At 49.9% G+C, this 18,794-nt stretch overlaps 4 protein-coding genes across 17 annotated transcripts; 1 reads left to right on the forward strand and 3 right to left on the reverse strand.

Annotated features, from left to right (window-relative positions):
- Window positions 1–14: 14 nt before the first annotated feature.
- znf646 (zinc finger protein 646) lies at window positions 15–6,980 on the reverse strand. Of its 10 annotated transcripts, none has more exons than XR_005101002.1 (5): window positions 6,246–6,863; window positions 3,162–5,689; window positions 2,004–2,981; window positions 1,076–1,911; window positions 15–1,042 (listed from the first exon to the last, which is right to left on the reverse strand). XR_005101002.1 is itself a non-coding variant. In XM_037277424.1 (5 exons), the coding sequence occupies exons 3-5, from the start codon at window positions 5,468–5,470 to the stop codon at window positions 1,176–1,178; spliced, it is 4,023 nt and encodes a 1,340-aa protein (XP_037133319.1). In that variant the 5' UTR covers window positions 5,471–5,689; window positions 6,246–6,384; window positions 6,870–6,980; the 3' UTR covers window positions 15–1,175. The 10 variants fall into 10 exon arrangements, 9 of the variants coding, with proteins under 9 accessions (XP_037133319.1, XP_037133325.1, XP_037133323.1 ...); XM_037277424.1 differs by adding an exon at window positions 6,870–6,980 and having other exon boundaries at window positions 15–1,911; window positions 6,246–6,384; XM_037277430.1 differs by having other exon boundaries at window positions 15–1,911; window positions 3,162–4,507; window positions 4,970–5,689.
- znf668 (zinc finger protein 668) lies at window positions 6,947–9,928 on the forward strand. The gene is made up of 2 exons (XM_037277444.1): window positions 6,947–7,040; window positions 7,596–9,928. Exon 2 carries the CDS (start codon window positions 7,604–7,606, stop codon window positions 9,539–9,541), a length of 1,938 nt encoding a protein of 645 aa, XP_037133339.1. The 5' UTR covers window positions 6,947–7,040; window positions 7,596–7,603; the 3' UTR covers window positions 9,542–9,928.
- Window positions 9,635–14,575, reverse strand: si:dkey-9k7.3 (circularly permutated Ras protein 1). Of its 2 annotated transcripts, none has more exons than XM_037277434.1 (21): window positions 14,405–14,575; window positions 14,202–14,295; window positions 13,732–13,917; window positions 13,460–13,630; window positions 13,275–13,289; window positions 13,083–13,163; window positions 12,939–13,012; window positions 12,707–12,874; window positions 12,598–12,639; window positions 12,319–12,408; window positions 11,981–12,132; window positions 11,825–11,906; window positions 11,626–11,756; window positions 11,458–11,542; window positions 11,284–11,390; window positions 11,113–11,219; window positions 10,744–10,843; window positions 10,526–10,666; window positions 10,359–10,452; window positions 10,259–10,285; window positions 9,635–10,179 (listed from the first exon to the last, which is right to left on the reverse strand). In XM_037277434.1, exons 2-21 carry the CDS (start codon window positions 14,278–14,280, stop codon window positions 10,066–10,068), a joined length of 2,046 nt encoding a protein of 681 aa, XP_037133329.1. In that variant the 5' UTR covers window positions 14,281–14,295; window positions 14,405–14,575; the 3' UTR covers window positions 9,635–10,065. The 2 variants fall into 2 exon arrangements, with proteins under 2 accessions (XP_037133329.1, XP_037133328.1); XM_037277433.1 differs by having other exon boundaries at window positions 13,275–13,400; window positions 14,405–14,574.
- Window positions 14,576–14,660: 85 nt separating this feature from the next.
- Window positions 14,661–18,083, reverse strand: LOC119137877 (protein kinase C and casein kinase substrate in neurons protein 3-like). Of its 4 annotated transcripts, none has more exons than XM_037277450.1 (10): window positions 17,941–18,083; window positions 16,872–16,950; window positions 16,616–16,772; window positions 16,216–16,451; window positions 15,952–16,107; window positions 15,702–15,877; window positions 15,514–15,634; window positions 15,381–15,448; window positions 15,233–15,312; window positions 14,661–15,116 (listed from the first exon to the last, which is right to left on the reverse strand). In XM_037277450.1, the coding sequence occupies exons 2-10, from the start codon at window positions 16,926–16,928 to the stop codon at window positions 15,004–15,006; spliced, it is 1,164 nt and encodes a 387-aa protein (XP_037133345.1). In that variant the 5' UTR covers window positions 16,929–16,950; window positions 17,941–18,083; the 3' UTR covers window positions 14,661–15,003. The 4 variants fall into 4 exon arrangements, with proteins under 4 accessions (XP_037133345.1, XP_037133344.1, XP_037133346.1 ...); XM_037277449.1 differs by lacking the exon at window positions 17,941–18,083 and adding an exon at window positions 17,487–17,811; XM_037277451.1 differs by lacking the exon at window positions 17,941–18,083 and adding an exon at window positions 17,588–17,810.
- Between the last annotated feature and the right edge of the window lie 711 nt (window positions 18,084–18,794).

Here is an 18,794-nt window from a genome sequence, read left to right on the forward strand (position 1 = left end):
ATAATGTGGATGAATATTTTGATTAAATAATGACAGTTTATTAATAATTTAATGATGCATTTACTTTCTGTAATTCCATATCTAGTTAATTAAACCACTAATGACATTTTAATATTTGATACTATATCAATTTAACTGTGGCACTTTTGCATGCAAATTACAGCTGGGGTAAAGTCAACATCGATATACTCGTGAGATAAAATCATGACACTACAGTGTGTGTGTATTGAACAGGGGACGGCAGCTGACTGAGCAGTAGGCGGGATACACCCTGAACTGGTTGCCAGCCAATCGCAGGGCACACAGACAGACAAACAACCAGTCACACTCACAAACTTAGCTACAGACAATTACGAGTGTCCAATTGGCCCACCTTGCATGTTTTTGAAATGTGGGAGGAAACTGGAGGCACGTGGGCACGAGGGGATGAGGGGGGGGGGGGGGGCATGCATACGCTGCACAAGACCAGAGCCGGAATGGAACCAGCACCTCCCAACAGTGAGGCGGACGTGCTATCCGGTGCTCTGCCTTATGCGAGAGCATTAGTAGGTTTCAGCATACAATGTCACTTAACAAAAACTTAAATTAGTAAGTAGACTAGTAGTAACTAGATTCAAGTCTCACTTTGAGTGAGCTTTGCACAAACTACAATGAGGTATTTGACGGTTTTCACACAAGAGGTGTGTGATGTGAGCAGTCTTTCAGCACTCACAAACACAACATACACCACCCCTAAAAAAGTTCAGGTTGTTTGGCTTTTGGAAATGCATTTCAGGAATCTGTTCTATCGTTTACAAAAAGCGGTTAATCCTCAACTATCATTTACAAAAAGCAGTTGATCCGATCCACTCCGGCACCACAAACCGTTCGGCTCATTGTTTGGGAAGAGTAACTTGCACACAAAGCACTGAAAAACGGAACCGTTAGATTTCGCTCACTTGAAAAGGTTCGCTTGCCCCCAAGTGTCCAATTTTTTGGGAGTGGAGTATACATTTTATGTTTCTTGATACAGGCACTGAAGAGTCGCTGGAAAAGCGGGCCGCGCTATACGGATCACTTTGGTTGTTTCTCCGTGAGGAAGGTGAAGTGACGCGCGGCGTGACTCGAGAACAACGTTTAGAAGATGCGAGGAAATCACGAGTCGGAGGTACGAGCGGTACGAGTGAGAGGCGACCTTAAAGGAACGAGCCCATGTCCAAGCCCATGAAGCCGTTAGCATCCAAGTTAAACGCGGAGGTGTCGTCGTAAGCGTGATGGTTCTGGTGCAACTTCTCGTGGTGCCTCAGGTTGGACTTGTTGGAGAAGCTTCTGGCGCACAGCGCACAGGAGAAGGGCTTCTCTTTGCTGTGGATCCTCCGGTGACATATGAGCTGCGTGGACACGCGGAAGGCCTTGCCGCACTCCAGGCACTGGTAGCGCTTGGGTTCCGTGTGAATGCGCCGGTGGTTCTTGAGGGCCATCAGGTTGGAGAATTCCTTGTGGCAAGCGCTGCAGGTGAAGGAGCCCGTCTTGTGGCTGTTCTTGTGGTTGAGGAGAGAGCCGGCGTGGCGGTAAGTGCGGCCGCAGTGCTCGCACACATGGCTCTTCTCCGCCTGGTCGCCGGCGCTTTCGGGAGAACGGGACAAAGGCTCGGTCCAGCTCAGGCCGTTAGCCTCGAGTTCACCCGAGCTGCCAACGTTGGAGCGATCCTTGGAGTGAACCTCCATGTGGCTCTGCAAGTGTGCGATGAGGCAGAAGGTCTTGCCGCATTCCGGGCAGCAATGGCGCCTCATCTGGGAGTGGATCTGGAGAGCCAGGGGGTCCGGGAAGGTCTGCAGACAAAGGCCGCAGTGGTGGAGGTTTTCAGAGTGAGTTTTCTTGTGGTTGAGGAGGGAGCCGGCGTGGCGGTACGAGCGCCCGCAAAGGTCGCACCTGCGGTGGCGGCAACAGACGGATATCACGCTCACAACCTGGTGCAGGTGACATTTGCGAGCAGGCTTGCTCATTGTAATGGAACAACTCACCTGAAGCACTTGTCCTGGCTCTCTTCTGGCTGCGTCCCGTCCTCTCCACAACCCCTTCGGCAGCGGTGCCTCTTGAGTCCGGACCTTCCCCGGAAGCTCTTGCCGCACGCCGGACAGCCGAAGCGGGCGCTGGCGCGGTTGTGGACCTTCTGATGGTTGTGCAGGATGCTGGCGAGGCGGAAGGCCTTCCCGCACGTCAGACACGCATATTTCTTCTGCTGCGTGTGGATGCGAGTGTGGTTGCGCAGCGCCATGGGGTTGCTGAAGGGCTTGGCGCAGAAGGTGCAGGAGAAGTGTCCCGTCTTGTGCGTGTTCTTGTGGTTGAGGAGGCTGCCCGCGTGCCGATAGCTACGGTGGCAAATGTTGCAGGAGAACGCACGCTCTTCGTCGTGGCTCGCCGGCGAGCGGTCGCAGGCGTGGGCTGCCAATTGGTCACGGGACGGAAACGTCTCTTTACATCGTTTGCACTTTGGAGCTCGAGACCTCGAGCTCCGCCCGCCGCCCTTCTGGGAGTCCGCGCAGATGTGAGCCGATAGCTGCCATTTTCCACGGAAGCCTTTCCCGCACTTTTGGCAAGAATGCTTCCGACTGGCAAAGTGCGTGCGCAAGTGGTTCTTGACGGCCAGTTGATTGGTGTAAGCTTTGTTGCAGATAGAACAATAATAGTGGCCTGTCTTGTGGGATTTTTTGTGGTTGACCAGACTGCCGGCGTGGCGATATGTGCGCCCGCACCGCTCGCATGCAAAGGGTCGCCTGTCGCCCGTGCGCTCCGATGTGACCGCGGCGGCGGCGGCCGCTCGCGTCGTTCGTTCCGGCGCTTCACAGGCAGCCTCGGCCTCAGAATTGTTCATCTGCATCAGGGCCTGGATCTGGTTGTTCAGCTCTTTGATCTTGGCTCGGTTCTCCTTGTGCCTCCGGAGGTGGATCAAAAGCTGCTTCTGGATTTTGAAGGCTTTGCCGCACTCGTCGCAAGTATGCCTGAGGGGGGGGAGATGAAATTAGACTCGTTTACATCTCAAAGTAAAACAAACACATTTGGTTACCACACCGAGTATGGAACAAGCGCTGCACAATAGAACATAACTTAAACCTTGTCGGAAATGATAAAAGCCCACACGAACGTTAAGGTGGAGTGTCTGAGTTGCACATGTACTTTACCGCTTAATGTCAAAGTGGGACCTCTGGTGGTTCTTAAGAGCCAACAGGTTGTAAAAGCGTTTCTGACACACGCTGCACTTGAACACTCCCGTTTTGTGAGACTTCTTGTGGTTGAGGAGGGAACCCGAGTGTCTGTACGAGCGGCCGCACTGATCGCATCTGTACTGACGGTCCTCAAATTGGTCTCTGACGTGGCGCCGGGCTTGGTGCTGCAAGTTCTTTGCTTTTACTTCCACTTCCTCGCCGCTTTCTGCCGCTGCCGATTCCTCTTCTTTCTTCTCCGCCGCGCAGTTGTGGCTTTCCAGATGATGGTCGTCGGCGCAGAAGGTTCCACAGCGACCGCAGATGACGCTTTGCGTCTCCTCCTCGCACGCTTGGCCCTCACTCGCGCCGACGCCGTCTTCGTCTCGGTGCTTGACGTGCTCGAGCTGATGGGCGAGCAAGTCCTGCCTGCTGGCGAAACTTTCGCCGCAGGAACTGCAGATCATCATCTCCTCCGGTTCCTCGTCTCTGGCCTCCTCCTGGGAGGACAAGGACGAGGGTCCCGAGCTGGCGGTGGCGCACCGGGACTGCGCGTGACCTCGGAGATGGCTCCTGAGGGCCTGCATGCTGCTGTAGCTGTTTCCGCAAATGGAACACTGAAAAAGGTCGCCATCGTCTTCTTCGGCGATGCCGCTCAGCTGCTCGCCGCTCAGATTTTCTTTGAAGCTCTGCTCAAAGTAACTCTGACGAGCGGTCTCGTTCAGTCCTTGAAACTGCGCGACGGTGCCCTCAAAGTTCCCCTCGGCGTCCCCGCTCGAGCGCTGCTGTTGAAGCAGGGGGCACGAGTGCGCCACGATCCCGGCGATGTCCGCAAAAGAGTCCCCGCAGTCGGCGCACATGTGCCTCTGTGTGGAATGCTCGGCGTGAGGTGGCCGCACGCTCGCATCTGGAGCCGAGTCCTGACGATCGAGGTACGTGCCGAGTCCAAGATGAGGATCGTTGTTGTCCTCCGCATCCTGTGTTGAGAAGAAAAGCCCCTGGTCGCTGACTGGAGAAAATTGTTCAGAAGCGAGCCAGTCCCCCGCTCCGTTGGGCTTGAATGAGGATTTGTGACCTTTGTGTAGGCGGAGGTGACTCTTGAGCGCAGCCAGGTGAGGGTACTTCTTCCTGCAAACGGAGCACTGGTAAATCCCCACCTGATGTGAGCGCTTGTGGTTGATAAGGCTTCCGGAGTGGCGGTAGCTCTTGCCGCAGATCTGACACCTGAAGGGACGCTCGTCGGAATCGGCGGCGGAAGCGTCGTCCCTTCCGGACGCGTTCGGAAGCGGATTGAGAATTCCGGGGTCCACGGGCGGGGGTTGTCCCTGAGAGCAGTCGGAAGACGGTGTTTGATTACTGTTTGAATACACGTGACCGCGCGGCTGATCAAAACCTTGACAATTATCGACCGATGGCAAGGGAGCGAGATCGTTAGGAGCTGCGTAAAAGCTGGATTGAGGCGAGGTAATGTTGTTGTATGTCATATGGGGGCTCTCTGCTGTGTTGTCCTCCAGGCCAAAGGTTGCCGACGAAGAGTTGTGCATTTGGATGTGCTCCTGGAACTCCTCCTCACTAGGGAACACAACCTGACACAAATGGCAGAAGTTGACAGGACCGTCCGGACTCTTTGGGGAAAACTGCTCCTGTGTGGAGTTAGCGTAGAAGCCGGACGCTGAGCTACTGCCTCCGCCGCGGCCGCTTCGGATTTTGTGTGTCCTCTGGTGGCTGTAGAGCGCGGCCATGTTGTTGAAGAGTTTGAAGCAGACGGTGCACTCAAATATTCCCACCTGGTGAGTCTTCTTGTGGTTGTTCAAGCTTCGGAGGTGAATGTAAGTCTTGTCACACAGGTCGCACTTGAACGGTCGGCCGTCGGCGTCGTCGGACGAGTCACACTGCGGTTGGTTGTGATCGACGAGGCCGTTCTCCGCCTGGTTGTTCCAATGATTATTTGCCATGTCTTCATCCTCCTCGTCCTCAGTCTTTGATTGCGAGACACGGTGAGCCCGCTCGTGCGTAGCGAGTTGCGTAGCCAGGCGGAAAGCCTTGCCGCATCGCGAACAGGAGTACTTTTTGTGAGCCGTGTGACTCCGCATATGACTTTTCAAAGCCAAAGCGTTTGAGTTCTCTTTGCCGCACAAATGGCACTCAAACAATCCCACGTCGTGAGCCTTTTTGTGATTGGCGAGGCTGCCGGCATGTCTGTAGCCACGTCCGCATTCGTCACATTTGAACTTGCGCTCCTCGTCCTGCTCCAGGTGAGCGTCCGTGTGCTCTACAAGTGTGGCCATGTCAGGACAGAACAGCCCGCACTGTTGGCACAGGAAACCTGCCGTCCATGCGCCGTCATGCGCAGTCGTGACGATGAAGAGCGAAATAAGCGCACCAGGTTGACAGCGTATGCAGGAGGGGAATACATTAGATGCCTTTCTTGTCCATACACAATGGAGAACAGTCGTTTAGGTCAGGAGGGTGTCCAGAGTGGCCATACAGTAGAAGATAAATCCTGCCTTTGGGGGAGGAGACAAACGTATATTAACTCTTCATACAAATTTAAATGTAACAGAAGCAACCCATAAGGATTAACATAAAGTGCTTTCTTTAGATTCATTCAGTAAAATACTGTACACTCAGATTAAAACAATTATTTTAATGTAACATTTACTTTTTCACTGTAGTATGACTAAGATAGACTGTAAATTAATTGCATGGATTGCTATTTACCCCAAAAAATATAAACAGCAAGACTATATAGTGATTAGGGAGTAAGTCAACGATTCACATCCGGTAACTCTTTGCACTGTCAGGCTAATTACATTAGCCGTGTCAATAAACCAGGACTGTCTTAACCCCGCTATTAAACTAATGCAGAAAACGGTTGGACATAAATATACACTTTTCGAAAAGTGTGGAAACAAGCGTTAATTGAGTGCAGGTCAATGGGTTGCGATAGTTCGTACCAACGTTAGCGGCGCGACAGGCTAGCAGCATCTCAGCTAGCAAAACAAACATTGCAACAAAAAGAGACAGGAAGCGGAACGTCAGTAAGGGCAATAAAGCAAATACCTCCAATATCGACTCCACGCACATTCCAGGAGACATTTGCCCACTCATTATCTGATCGAAGAACTTCTTTTGAGGTGTATAACGATCCAAAGGGACTCTCTTCTTCCAATTGTCTTATTCTTCCACACCGGTCTTGTTGCTAGGGAACAGGAAATGTGCAGCCGCGAAATACTTCCGTCACTTCATCGACCACATTTTAATAACGCACGTTCCATTATTTTCAACCGTGTTTAGCACTGTTTTCGTTTTTAGTAAACAATAGTGTGATAATGGGATGCAAAGGAATCACCGAATTAACTGTTTACACGTTAGACTTTTTAAAAAAAAAATAGGTTCAGCACAGTGCATGTGCAAGTGACGTCTAAACTCCCGCATGTCAGACTTCATCAATTTGTATTAAACATTTAAGTACAAAACATTTGCATTTAATCATTTGTTTGCTTTCACTCATTTATTTAGCAACATTTTTTTATTAATGTGCAATTCCAATCACTAATGTACAGCAGCCTGCCACGCCCCCAACATTTTAAACGCCAAACATTCAACTCGGGTTGAGTATATTCAAAAATAAAGACAAAATTGTTATTATTCCATATTTTGCATTGTAAACACAAGTTACTCCACTTATGGCAGTCGAAACTGTCCGTCATCGTGGTCCTAGCGCCGTCCCACTGTCACTGTCAGCCAGTCAAAACGGTCCACCGTGGTACGACAACAACTCCAGTCGAGTGGGGACTCGTTTTTTTCTTTCTTTCTTCCGAGCACTATCAACCCACAACGAATGCCCTGCTGCAGGTGAGGCTGTCATTCGTTTGTTGAGTCCAACTAAAATAATAAAAAATCTGAAAACAAGCTGATGCCGTCGAGCGAAATGGGTGCAGGCGGTCCTAAAGCCAGCCATTTTGAGTTGAATTAAATTAGCAAGCGTGCTAACGCGGGCGAGACATGCACGTAGTATTAAGAATTTATATGCACGGTTGCATGCATTCAATACTGACACCTCACATCGCATGTTGTTGTGATCGTCAGCAGCAACAGCAAAAACAAACATTTGCGGCTTTACGTCGCCCACTTCCTGTCGTCGAGATGGTTAGCTTATTGTCCCTAAGGTCCTAATGCCAGCCATTTTGTGTATGTATGTATGCATGGATGTATTTATGCACGTATGTATATGTATTAGTCTATACTTCAAAAATTAATTTACACACACCAACATATGTGTGCAAGTTAGTTTTTGAGGAGGTTTAGACAAGATTTTGGTGATTGCATGACTGGTATATTTCTTTCTCATGTAAAATATCTGCATTGGCTCCCTAAAGGTTGGGAAATTCTCATCTAATTGATCTTCAGACAGAAAGATGGCTTCCTTGCAGGCTGGGAGCCCACCACCTTCAAATCAACAAAGCCCTCCCGCCCAAGATGAGCACAGCCAACAAGAGGAGGCGGTGGCGAGGGACACGCCCGTGAAGAAACGGGGCAGAGGCCGTCCCCCGAAATCCAAACCGTCCTTCAAATGCTCGTCCTGCGCCGAGTCCTTCCGGAGCGTGTCGGCGCTGCGCGAGCACAAGCTCTCGGCGCACGGCAAAGAGCGTTCGTCTCCTCTCCACGCGTGTCCGCAGTGTCAGAAGATCTTCTCCAGCAAGGCCCTTCTTTCCAAACACGAGAGCACGCACTCGGCCCAGCGGCCCTTCCAGTGTCCCGACTGCCACAAGGCGTACAAGACGCCCACCGAGCTGCGCAACCACAGTCGCTCACACACGGGCGAGAAGCCCTTCGTGTGCTCCGAGTGCGGCAAGGCCTTCATGCAGGCCATCTGCCTGCGCATCCACATGACGCAGCATAACGGCGAGCGGCCCCACTCCTGCCGCCAGTGCTCCAAGAGCTACCCCACTCTGTCCAAACTCAAGGTGCACATGCGCTCTCACACCGGGGAGAAGCCGTACTTTTGCGGCGAGTGCGGCAAGAGTTTCGCCGACCCCTCCGTGTTCCGCAAGCACCGACGCAACCACCAGGGCCATCGGCCGTACTCCTGCAAGGACTGCGGCAAAACCTACACGGAGGTGAAGGACCTGAAGAACCACGAGCGCTCGCACACGGGCGAGAAGCCATTCCTGTGCGCCGACTGCGGCAAAGCCTTCTCCCGCTCGTCCTCGTTGGTCTGCCACCAGCGCATCCACTCCCAGAAAAAGCCGTATCAATGCGAGCAGTGCGGGAAAAGCTTCACGCAGCTGTCCTCCTACCAGTCTCATCTTCGCACGCACTCCGGCGAGAAGCCCTACTTGTGCCCGCAGTGCGGCAAGATGTTCTCCGACCCGTCCAGTTTCCGCCGGCACCAGCGAGTCCACCTGGGTTTCAAGCCCTACCCGTGCGACAAATGCTCCAAAAGATTCCGACAGCCGGCCGATCTGGCCATGCACGAACGGGTCCACTCCGGGGAGCGACCTTACAAATGTCAGAGCTGCGACAAGGCCTTCGTGGCCTCCTGGGACCTGCGGCGGCATTTGCTGGTGCACACGGGTCTGCGGCCCTTCTCGTGCACCGAGTGCGACAAGTCTTTCGCCGAGCGCTCCAGCCTCAACAAGCACCGCCGCGTGCACTCCGGAGAGCGCCCCTTCAAGTGCGGCGAGTGCCTCAAGTCGTACGTGGTGTCCTCCAGCCTGCGCAAACACGAGAGGACTCACTTGGCTGAGCAGGCGCAACAACAGCAGCAACAGCAGCAGAGGCGAGCGCAGGACGAGACGGAGGCGGCCGGCTTCGCGACCCTGCCGCAGTTTTCCTGCGCTCACTGCGACGCCACCTTCAGCACCTGGGAGGAAGTGCAGGCGCACGAGAACCTCCACGCCGTCCAGAGGGCCCCGGGCCCGACGGCGGGCTCGCACACCTGCTCCGCCTGCCCGGCGGAGTTCGCCCTGGCGGCGGAGCTGCGGGAACATGAGAAGCAGCATCCCAAGGCCAGGCCTCACGCGTGCGACAGCTGCGGCAAAGCTTTTCTCAACCGGGCAGGCCTGCGCAAGCACCAGAAGATCCACTCCAGCAATAAACCTCACAGCTGTGACCAGTGCGGGAAAGCTTTCCTGTTCCCCGCCTACCTCCGCAAGCACTTACGGACCCACGGCAGCGCCTCGCAGTCCGACTTGAACATCATCCACACCGACCCGCTGCCTTCGCCTCCCCCTACCGATCCATCTCCTGGCCCCGCGGAGTCCAGCGGCATCTCCTTGACCGTTCCTGTCAGTGTGTCCGCTGACACTTTTCACGCTTTGCCAGAATACTTGATCAAGGAAGAAGAACTTTAAATAACATAACGAGTGGCCTTAAATTGAGTTACAGTTTTTGGGACTGAATCATTTATGGTCAAAGAAAAACTTAAATGTAAACTGAGATGTAACTGGGAATTGAGGGTTATTTAATGCAAAGGCACAATTATTTGGTTTAGTCGAAGCAGACAAGCATGCAAAAAAGACAGCTCTTCTTGGGCATCATGCTACCTTAATTGTTCAATTTTTGGTAAATGGACAGTTGGACTGACATTGTCACCAGTTTTCTCATAAAACGTGATGTGCAAAAATAAAAAAATCTAAGAAGTGACCAAAACTGACAATAAAATGAATGTTTTTCAAGCAGCTCTGAGTATGTTGTGCTACCTTTTCTTTCTCCATTACGGCTTGATTTCCTCTTTAAAATCAAGATTGTCATTTACTGGGCTAGAAAAATGCACTTTTTCCGTCAACTCACTCCTGGCAGAAAGCATTTGCTTGACGTCATCGACCACACCTGACAAGGTGTCCAAAGTGTCCTCATTGAGCCGTTAGCGTGCCTTTCAGTATTTGGACTGCTTTAAAAAGCGAAGGTTCTGATCATTCTTGATCATGACGGTCTTCCTATTGCTCTGCTTCATGGTGTACAGCAACGCTGCACCAGCATCTGTCAGAGACTGGTGGGAGGGGGGGGCGGAGTTAGAGAGGATACCTGCAGGAATTCAAACAGCATTGAGATGTTTTGATGTCGTTTACCTGTGAGTCAGAGACGACAGATTTGGCCTGGGAAATGAAAGAAACTTTTAGGTGATTAACAATGAATCCAAAAACAACATCCGCGGCGGCAAAAACAGACCCTGGTGAAGTTATGGATGTTGTTGTATATCGGCTCCATGGTGCTGACCCATTCTTTGTATGTCTGTCTGTCCTCGGCGCTGCGGTTGTGCTCTCTGGAGACACACAGGATGATCAGAGATGTCACTTGAGGTAAAACAAACTCAGCTCCCCAACTCCCATACTCACATCACTTTCTCAATGAGCTTCTTCTGCTGCTCGCTTTCCCGCCGAGCGTCCAGGAAGCGCCCTCGGACGGCCAGAGCGGCGCTGGCCTGTGAGGAGTTGAGCTGAATGATGGGCAGCGAAAGAGAGGACAGCACCACCAATCTGAGGAGGAGGAAAGCACATTGGGTTGCATTTTGGAATCGTTTGACTATCGTTCCCGGATGAAGGCGTGAGCTCACCTTTCACTCGTGACGCGTCGGGTCATGGTGAACACTCGCAGCATCATCTGGCCGTTCTTCTGCGTGTATTGGAGTTGCAGCTGGACGGACACGGAGGACGCTGGAACCCATATTGGGTTAAACAATTGGTCCAATACTTTTTTTTGCCCATCTGGTGTATTTTTATTTCCACTGACAACTTCCATCAACAACTTTTTTTTTTTTTAGCATCATAACCAGTTTTGCTACTCCAAGTATAGCACACTCTTTTGTTCTTCCCATGAGCACTTTTTAGTCTTTGTTGTTGCCTGCCGTGTTGATGTTGATATTTTCGGTCTTAAGGAACCCGCATTCCAAACCAAGCGTTATTTGACATTCGTCTTCTCTTACCTTCTGTCTCACTAGCCACGAATTGGAAAGTGATCTCTTCTTCCGGGTGCACGTTCCCCACATTTCGGAGCGCTTTGTGTGCCGCCTCCTTCTCTCCTCTCATTCGCCTGTTGCACATAAATGTTAAGGGAGGAGGAAAACAACAACAACAAGCAAGAGGTGGCATCTTACATTGGTTTGGGCAGAATCAAGGTGACGGTGCACTTGGTGGCTATGGTGGTGTTCTCAATGATCTGCTCAAACTCGGATTGGAGCATCTTGGGATTTGTGATCACCACCTGATGGAGCGAGAAGATGAGACGCTGTGGGGAACGAAAGAGAAATAATAACGGTCCAATGTGTTACTTTTCCTCCCGTTCGATCGGCGAGTCGACCCAGCTCATCCAGCCTGCACTCGGTTCCCTCTATCGAGAGCACTGACACGGTCACGCTAATCAAAGAGGCAAGGTTCGCCATTATTATCGCATTTATTGTACCCAAAGGTACCATGACTTGGATTATTTTTAAAATGACCCCTGATTGGCTGCATCTTCCCCCAGTTCTTGGTAGAAGATGGTGGATGAGAGGAGAGCGCGTGCATCGTTGTCGTCCACCTCCAGATTGCCTAACGTCGTATTGGCCTTCCCGTCTGTGCAGATGATCACCTTTTCACAAATGGAGTTTACATCATTTGTTGGATTGGATAGGAACATAAATTGTGGCTGATAGGCACCTTGGAGCCCGGGTGTCTGGAGGCCATTGTGATGGCGACGAGAGCTGCTGGGCCCAACGCTGTAGTGCCCACTGCAGACAACCTTTGGAGGAAAAACACAATAGGATCATCTTTTTGTTTTTTTGCCAAATGACTAGCAATGATGCTTCCTTGTACTCCTTGACTTGTTGTTCCAGGAAGTTCTTGGTGTATGACAGCGGCGGCGGAGTGGTGAACAAAGACGCGGCCGCTTTTAGATGCTCGCTGTCCATCAGGTCATCCCCACTCAGGACATTTGATGGGAAATCTCCGTATCCGTGTACTGTCACCTACAGTAGATAAAATACAAATAACAGTGTGTCTTAATTGCTTTATTTTCAACCCAACACTACCCAGTTATTCTTCTGCACACCACTAGAGAGAGCCCAAGACCACATTTTGAGAAACATTCAACTAAAAGTTTCTGGATTTGTTTTTTATCTGTCCATCTATGAGAAAATTGCTTTTATTTGTACCTCATAGTTGAAGGTGATGAGCCCCACGGGTGTGTCAGACTGTTGTTTGCGCAGCTTATTAACACAAAGCAAAACAGCTTCCTGGACAAACTGAAAAGAACACAATTGATTAATATTCCACAAACATATGCCATCCATTTTTTTGTACATATGGGCCTGCAAAGATATTACAAAAATAAAAAGGCTGGAAAATCAGAATTTTACAGAACGCTCCAATGCAGCATTTTCTTAAAGATAAATATAATTCCTTGATGAATATGTTTTTTGGACACATCATACCTCCAGGCGTGATCTGTGGATACACTCCTCTCCTCCCAACACCTTAACAAGACAAGAACATAATCACAATCTGTGACTGTGACAGGTTTTGATATATTTTGCTGTGTACCTGGGAGGTGATGCTCATGGAGGCCGAGATGTCGATGCAGAAGATGAGCAGAGGCTGCGAGGCGCTCTGGAGTTTATCGGCCGGGTTCAGCAAGAACAGGCCGTGCTGCAAGCCGGTGCTCGGGGTGCTGCGTTGCTCAGGCGGCTCGCAGAAGTAACAACTGTTCATCTGCAGTGAAAGGTATCATTGCCATGCCATTCGAAAAGTGACAAGACTTAGAAGCACGGCCTACCACGTTGTCGTAGATGGACTCCAGCACCGAGCCACACTGAGTGCAGGATCTGAGTTTCTCTTGGGTGTGCTCCACTGGAAAAATGACAAGCATCGTCAATGCACGCAAATCAGACCAAAACAATGAGGATAAAAGTGGACTGACCTTTTTCCGAGAGCAGCTTTCCCAAACTGACAAGGATCACGTTGGGGTTTCCCGGCAGTGAGTCGTTGTTTTCCGTGGATGCTGTGGAGCAGCGATGGAAAAGTCTTTGAGTAGAAGTAAAGATCCACTCCAATACAGGGATGGAAGTCTGTACATTGATTTCCTTGCGAAGCCACAAATTGCGATCTGTACCTGGAGGTGGGGTAACTGGCGGGGGGCACAGAAGCGGTTTTTCACTGGGGCAAGATTCAGGCAGAAGCACCAAATACTCCGGCATGTTCATGAAGGAAGGACGAGGTGGAAGACAAGGGGCGGAAGCTGCAGGAAATTTTTTTTAGTCATGTGCCCAACTCCTACAAAATGTCATGTTTGCTTACGTATCGCCAAGCCAGGGGAGTTTCCATCGAGCCCGGCACCTTCTGGTGCACTTGGCGAGCTGTCTGCGTACCGAGATGACTCTGAATCGTCTTCGTTGTCGTAAAGATGTCGCTCGCTGGGAGAAGGCGAGCGGCTGCCTGCCGCCGGTCTCAGGTGAGGTGGAAGTAAAGCTGTGGGAAAGCCGCAGACGGAGACAAATTGCTTTTTGGTCTGACGGCATGTGTTGGTGTCATCGGGAATGACATGCTAACGCTAACACTACATACAGTACCTGTCTTGCGGGTGGGCGTTATCTGCTTCGATTTTTCCCCAACATCAGCGTTGTCATAGAAAATGGACTTCGACACCGCCCGCTCCTTCGCTTTGCTCTTCTCCGGCTTCTTGCTGACCTTGACCTCGACGGGCGGCGGAGGGGGCGCTCTGAGAGGCCGAGTCCAGTTGACGGGAGGTAGAAGCGCTGTGAGGAACGCAAAAAAGAGAGATTAGGCCTTTGTGTTCCTTAAAGGCCCGTGAAGCCCGCATGACTCACATGGAAGGATTTTCGCTCATCTAAGAGGAAACATTTGTTATGAAACGATGACAGAAAATGTTGTGCATGGTAGCTCATGAACAAATGTGGCTATACTACAGACAAAGAGGAAAAAATATTTTTTTTTAGACGTGCAACCCAAATGACTCAAAATTTGATCATTTCAAAGATTTTCAGAAATCGGAGATAATTTAATTCTAATTAAATCCCACCTGAGCGTTTGAAGACTTGTTGGTTGTCCTTTGGAACCACCAATGGAGGTACGTAAACATAATCACAAGCAAATTCCATCGCGATCAAGCAGGCCTGGCCAATGAAATCACAACAGTTCAGCAAAATGGGTTCACCTTGAGGCAGTCCAACGTGACAAAGCTGACAACGTCAAGCCCCAAAACAAATAATGTATCATACTTACTCATGGAGGGGGGGAAGCAAGCAATGTGCTCGGAGACATAGAAGCTTCGAAGCCTTCCGAGTGTTGTAGCAGCGAGTGACGTTAGCTTCTCGGCGACGTGATCGTCAAGACATCTCGCCAAACCGGTCGGGCGGCCTGTCTTTCTGCAAAACTACACATGGCGCCGCGTCATCATATTTGATCAATCACGTGATGTGAATGGAAGGAAGCACAAGTGCAGAAAGGGGGGGAAAGTCAAGATCAAGAAGCTGGAGTGGATGGAAAACAGGATGCTTTTATTTGACAAATGTCAGGGTTCCTAAAACACTTCAAGACCCAAACTTGGTTTCTCAACATACATAAAGTAGAATAATATGACCTGTACATCTGCTGATGATTGCAAAAAATTTCACATTCATTGGCTCAATTTGGGAAACCCTGCTCGACGTTGTGCCACTGTCACACACGTGTATTGTTTTGAATCAAAGAATTTATTCACCTGCAGTGGCTTCCAAGTTCTCTCTTCATTTGATCGTACAAGCAGAATTTAAAAGCAAACCTATTTCTTGTGTGTGCACGCGACATTGCTTCAGGACATAATAGTTCCAGGGAGAGTGACGTCACTCGACGAGTACGGCGTAATTGGACGGGTAGAAACCTTCCTTCCCTCCGCTCAGGATCCCTCGGCACCAGCCCTGGTCGTCCTCCTCCTCCACCTTCAGGAACTCCTCACCTGGGATCACAAGCGGCATTGTATCAATAACACTCACGGGCATGAATTCTTTATCCCCCGCAAAGAACGACACTTTCTGCAGATTTCTGGAAATCTTCTTTATCCGTGTGTGTCACCTGCTTTAAAGGAGAGCTCATCCCCCTCCTCCCCCGTGTAGTCATACAGAGCTCGAACCTTCACGCCTCCGATCATCACTCTAATAATAAAGGGTCATAAGAAACGGGGAGGCATTGAGAAACCACTTTTGGGATGGCGTCGACTTACGGCTGGCCTTCTTTGCTTTTCTGCTCTCTCTTCTTTCTTTTCAGCTTCTTCACCGGTGGGACCCACTCCTGCAGAAAGACTTTTGTTATTTGTGATTCGGGGCAGGGCTTCAATACCTGTCTGGGTTCTGTACCTGGATTTTCGGCCAGTTGGTGAGCATGCCAGGCCCGTGATTGTTCTTCCACCATTTGAGATCCTCTTCCTCGTTGATGGCCATCAAGGTTTGGTGGAGGTCGTTGTACACTTCCTTTATGCTGATGTAAACAAACACGTTTGTCAAAGGCAATAAATAAAACGTCCGGAAGATGGTCGTCTCTTCACTTCTCATTGTTGGTGACGTCGAGGTGTCTGTGGATGGACAGGAAGGCCTGCTTCAAGAAGCTGATGCGTTTCCTCTCTTCCTCCTGCGACTGCTCAAAAATCACCTCCATCTCCTCCATGTAACGCGGCGTGTAGCTCGTCACGTCCTCCAGGATTTTCTCGTAGCGCTCCCGAGCCTGCGGATCGGCCACAAGAAGCACAGTGAAGTACAGTGTGTCTGAGTTTTTTTTTTTCTTTTTTAAGCAATCACCTTTTCCTTAGCGTCGGTGGCGACCTCTCTGGCCTCCGCCACCTTCTGCTTTTTCTCTGGACTGATATTTTCAACGTCGTTGACTTGTTTCTCTTTGTCCATGGCACTCTGTTCCTTCTGACAACACTTGTGGTAGGTGGCCCGGGCCTTCTCCAGCTGTTGAACGCAAACATACATTTGCAAATAAAATAATGGACCTGTCAAAAATGATAATCCATCGTTCTGTGCAAAATAAAAAAAATAAAATAAAAAAATGTCATGGACCTTGCTCAGCCTCTTGTTCCACGGTTTCTGCGCTCGTGAAAAACTAGTGTTGTTGTCGTGGCTTTCCCGGAGGCCGCAAAAGAGTTTCTTGGGGAACGTATCCCTCTGCCAGGTCTTGACCCGGACGCCTTCCTCGGCCACGAGGGACTCCGAGATGGTCAAATGGAGAGCGGACAGGCGCTCGGTAGAGGTGAAGAAGCTCTGCCAGGCCGCCATCAGCGAACCGTAGAGCGGCCCTGAGGGGAAAAAAACGGGGACAGTGACCAAGTAGGAGCGGCACAATGTCCACCGAATTGAAGCAAGATCTGAAGCTGCTTTATATGTGTATATATATATATATATATATATATAAAAAAATACATATATGGGGAAAAAAAAGCTGTGCGTCTGTCTTACTCACGAGAATCCATGATGGCCTTCCACTTGGCACTCCACTGCCTGAGCTGCTGGGCATACTGCTTTTCCACCGCGGCCCTCTCGGCAAAGCAGGCCACCAGGTCGTTGCAGGCCCGGTAGGACTGCTGGGTTCTGTGCACCGTCGGTACATAATTCCCAGGCTGGAAGAACAACACAGCGATTTGCACGGGTTGTATGCTAGCCAACACATTGCTTGAAGTTTTGTGGGTGTAGTTTTCATGGCGGATGCAAAAACTTACCATCCAGAAGCTGCGTTTGGTGAAGTCTTGAGTGGGTTCTGGGGGGAGGCTCGCCATGATGGTGGCTGTCTCGCTTTCGCTGTTGTGCGAGAGTTGCAAGGCTGTTTTTTGTCGGCTGAGGCACGCTGGTGATTATCATGCAACTGGTTGGACGCCTCGACTGTGTCATTAGTCTGTCATCAACACAGCTGATCTGAAAACTGCGTTTCGCTTTGTCTATACAAAGCTATATATTCAGTTGTGGAAATGCTAGAAGGTCAAGCCCAATTTTAAATTTAGAAAATATATTAAGGTAAACAAATGTTATTGAAACAACCAGTTACTTCGAACTTCCTGTGCTTGGATACATGTTCCAGTGCCAGACTGGAATTCAAGAGAGGAGGGGGGGGGGGCACAGTAGGAATAGAACAGCTGCTCCTGCATTCTTCCCCAAAATAAACAGCAGTGAAAGGTCATCTTTCCATTTGCTCTGATTAATACCGAAAGCCCACGTCCAGAGCGAGCCGAGCTCTTTTTAACCAAATACGGCTGTAAATGAAAGCAAATTGTGGCAAAAGCAACAGTCTTCATGCACACAGATTGTCTCATGTGTGAGTCATGCAAAAAGTGACTAACCACGCCTCAGCACCACGAGCCATGACTGCACCTATTTGTCATGCAGCCAGTCAGTCGTCACACTTGGTACTAGACGTCGTGTTTTTCTCGCTGAGACTTACTAGCCGGCTGTATCTACACCTTGAAAATGCTTTTCAGATAGTCCATTAGTTTAGGTGCTTTAGAGCGCCTCGTGGTTGGCTACAAGTGCACACGCATCTAAAGAGTGATGGGGGAACGAAGAGGCCGCTTGATCCGATCAAAGCCAGAAACAAAGTCAAGTTTGCGGCAGAGCAGTCAGTCACGGCCGTTGGCACTTATACGTTATCTGTGAATCACCACTGATTACACAAGACTGGTTACCCGAGGCTCTGCCCCTCAGGCCTAACCCCCCCCCCTCCCGGACCGCTTTACACTTACCCTATTTTCCCTCACTTAAAGTCACACACACACTAAAGAGTCACACAAGTCTTACCTTTAACTTGATGTGTCCTTTCTTCTGGTTCCCCCTCACTTGAAGTCCATCCCTGGCATCACCTCACTCCTCTTTGACTATCATGTCTCCAGCCTTGAGGAATAACCCCTGAAACTCCAGACCCCCCCCCCCCCATTGCCCCTCCTCCTGTCACTCTCTATATGGTGCTAATGGAATGCCCAAGTGTCATTTTGACTTGTGTCGATGCGCTGCGGAGGCATGTGAGCTTATTAGACAGCGGGTGGCATCCAGAGGTGGCAAAAGTATTCACATTTTGTACATTTTCATAATTGTTGCAAAGAACAATGAGCAGAATAAAGACATGATCATTTCCGTATTTATTTCAACACAGTTTGACTTCTATGGCATTTAAAATGTCACTTTATATATTTTGTTAAACTCTGCATACGTACACTCATACTGTATGTGGTCATATTCATGATACATTTCACTAGACCTAAAATATTTTATAAATCATGTTGTAGTACGTAGTGCGTCCTACACTACTCGGCTTCAAAGAATACACCAGTCGTGTTTTTGTTACTAACATCAATAAGAGGTGTCAGCTTCACTAAGGTCGTCATTGGGTGGGTGTGGGGGGGGAGCGATAGCGTCAACACAAATCAAACAAAATAACACGCGGCCACACTATTTGGAAGACAAAGATTCTTCAGAATGGTTACGCTGACTTAAAATTTCAGGACGAGCTTTGGAATGATTCAGCGGTTCTCAAACTTTTGGGACATTTTGAGGAACCCCACATATTCTAAGCAAAAAAAAAGTACCATGTGCTATATATATAGTTTTTAAATGTCATAGAATATTTATAAAAAAGACTAATTTTGAGGCAAAAA

The sequence above is a fragment of the Syngnathus acus genome, chromosome 19, assembly GCF_901709675.1.
Source record: "Syngnathus acus chromosome 19, fSynAcu1.2, whole genome shotgun sequence".
NCBI lineage: Eukaryota > Metazoa > Chordata > Actinopteri > Syngnathiformes > Syngnathidae > Syngnathus > Syngnathus acus.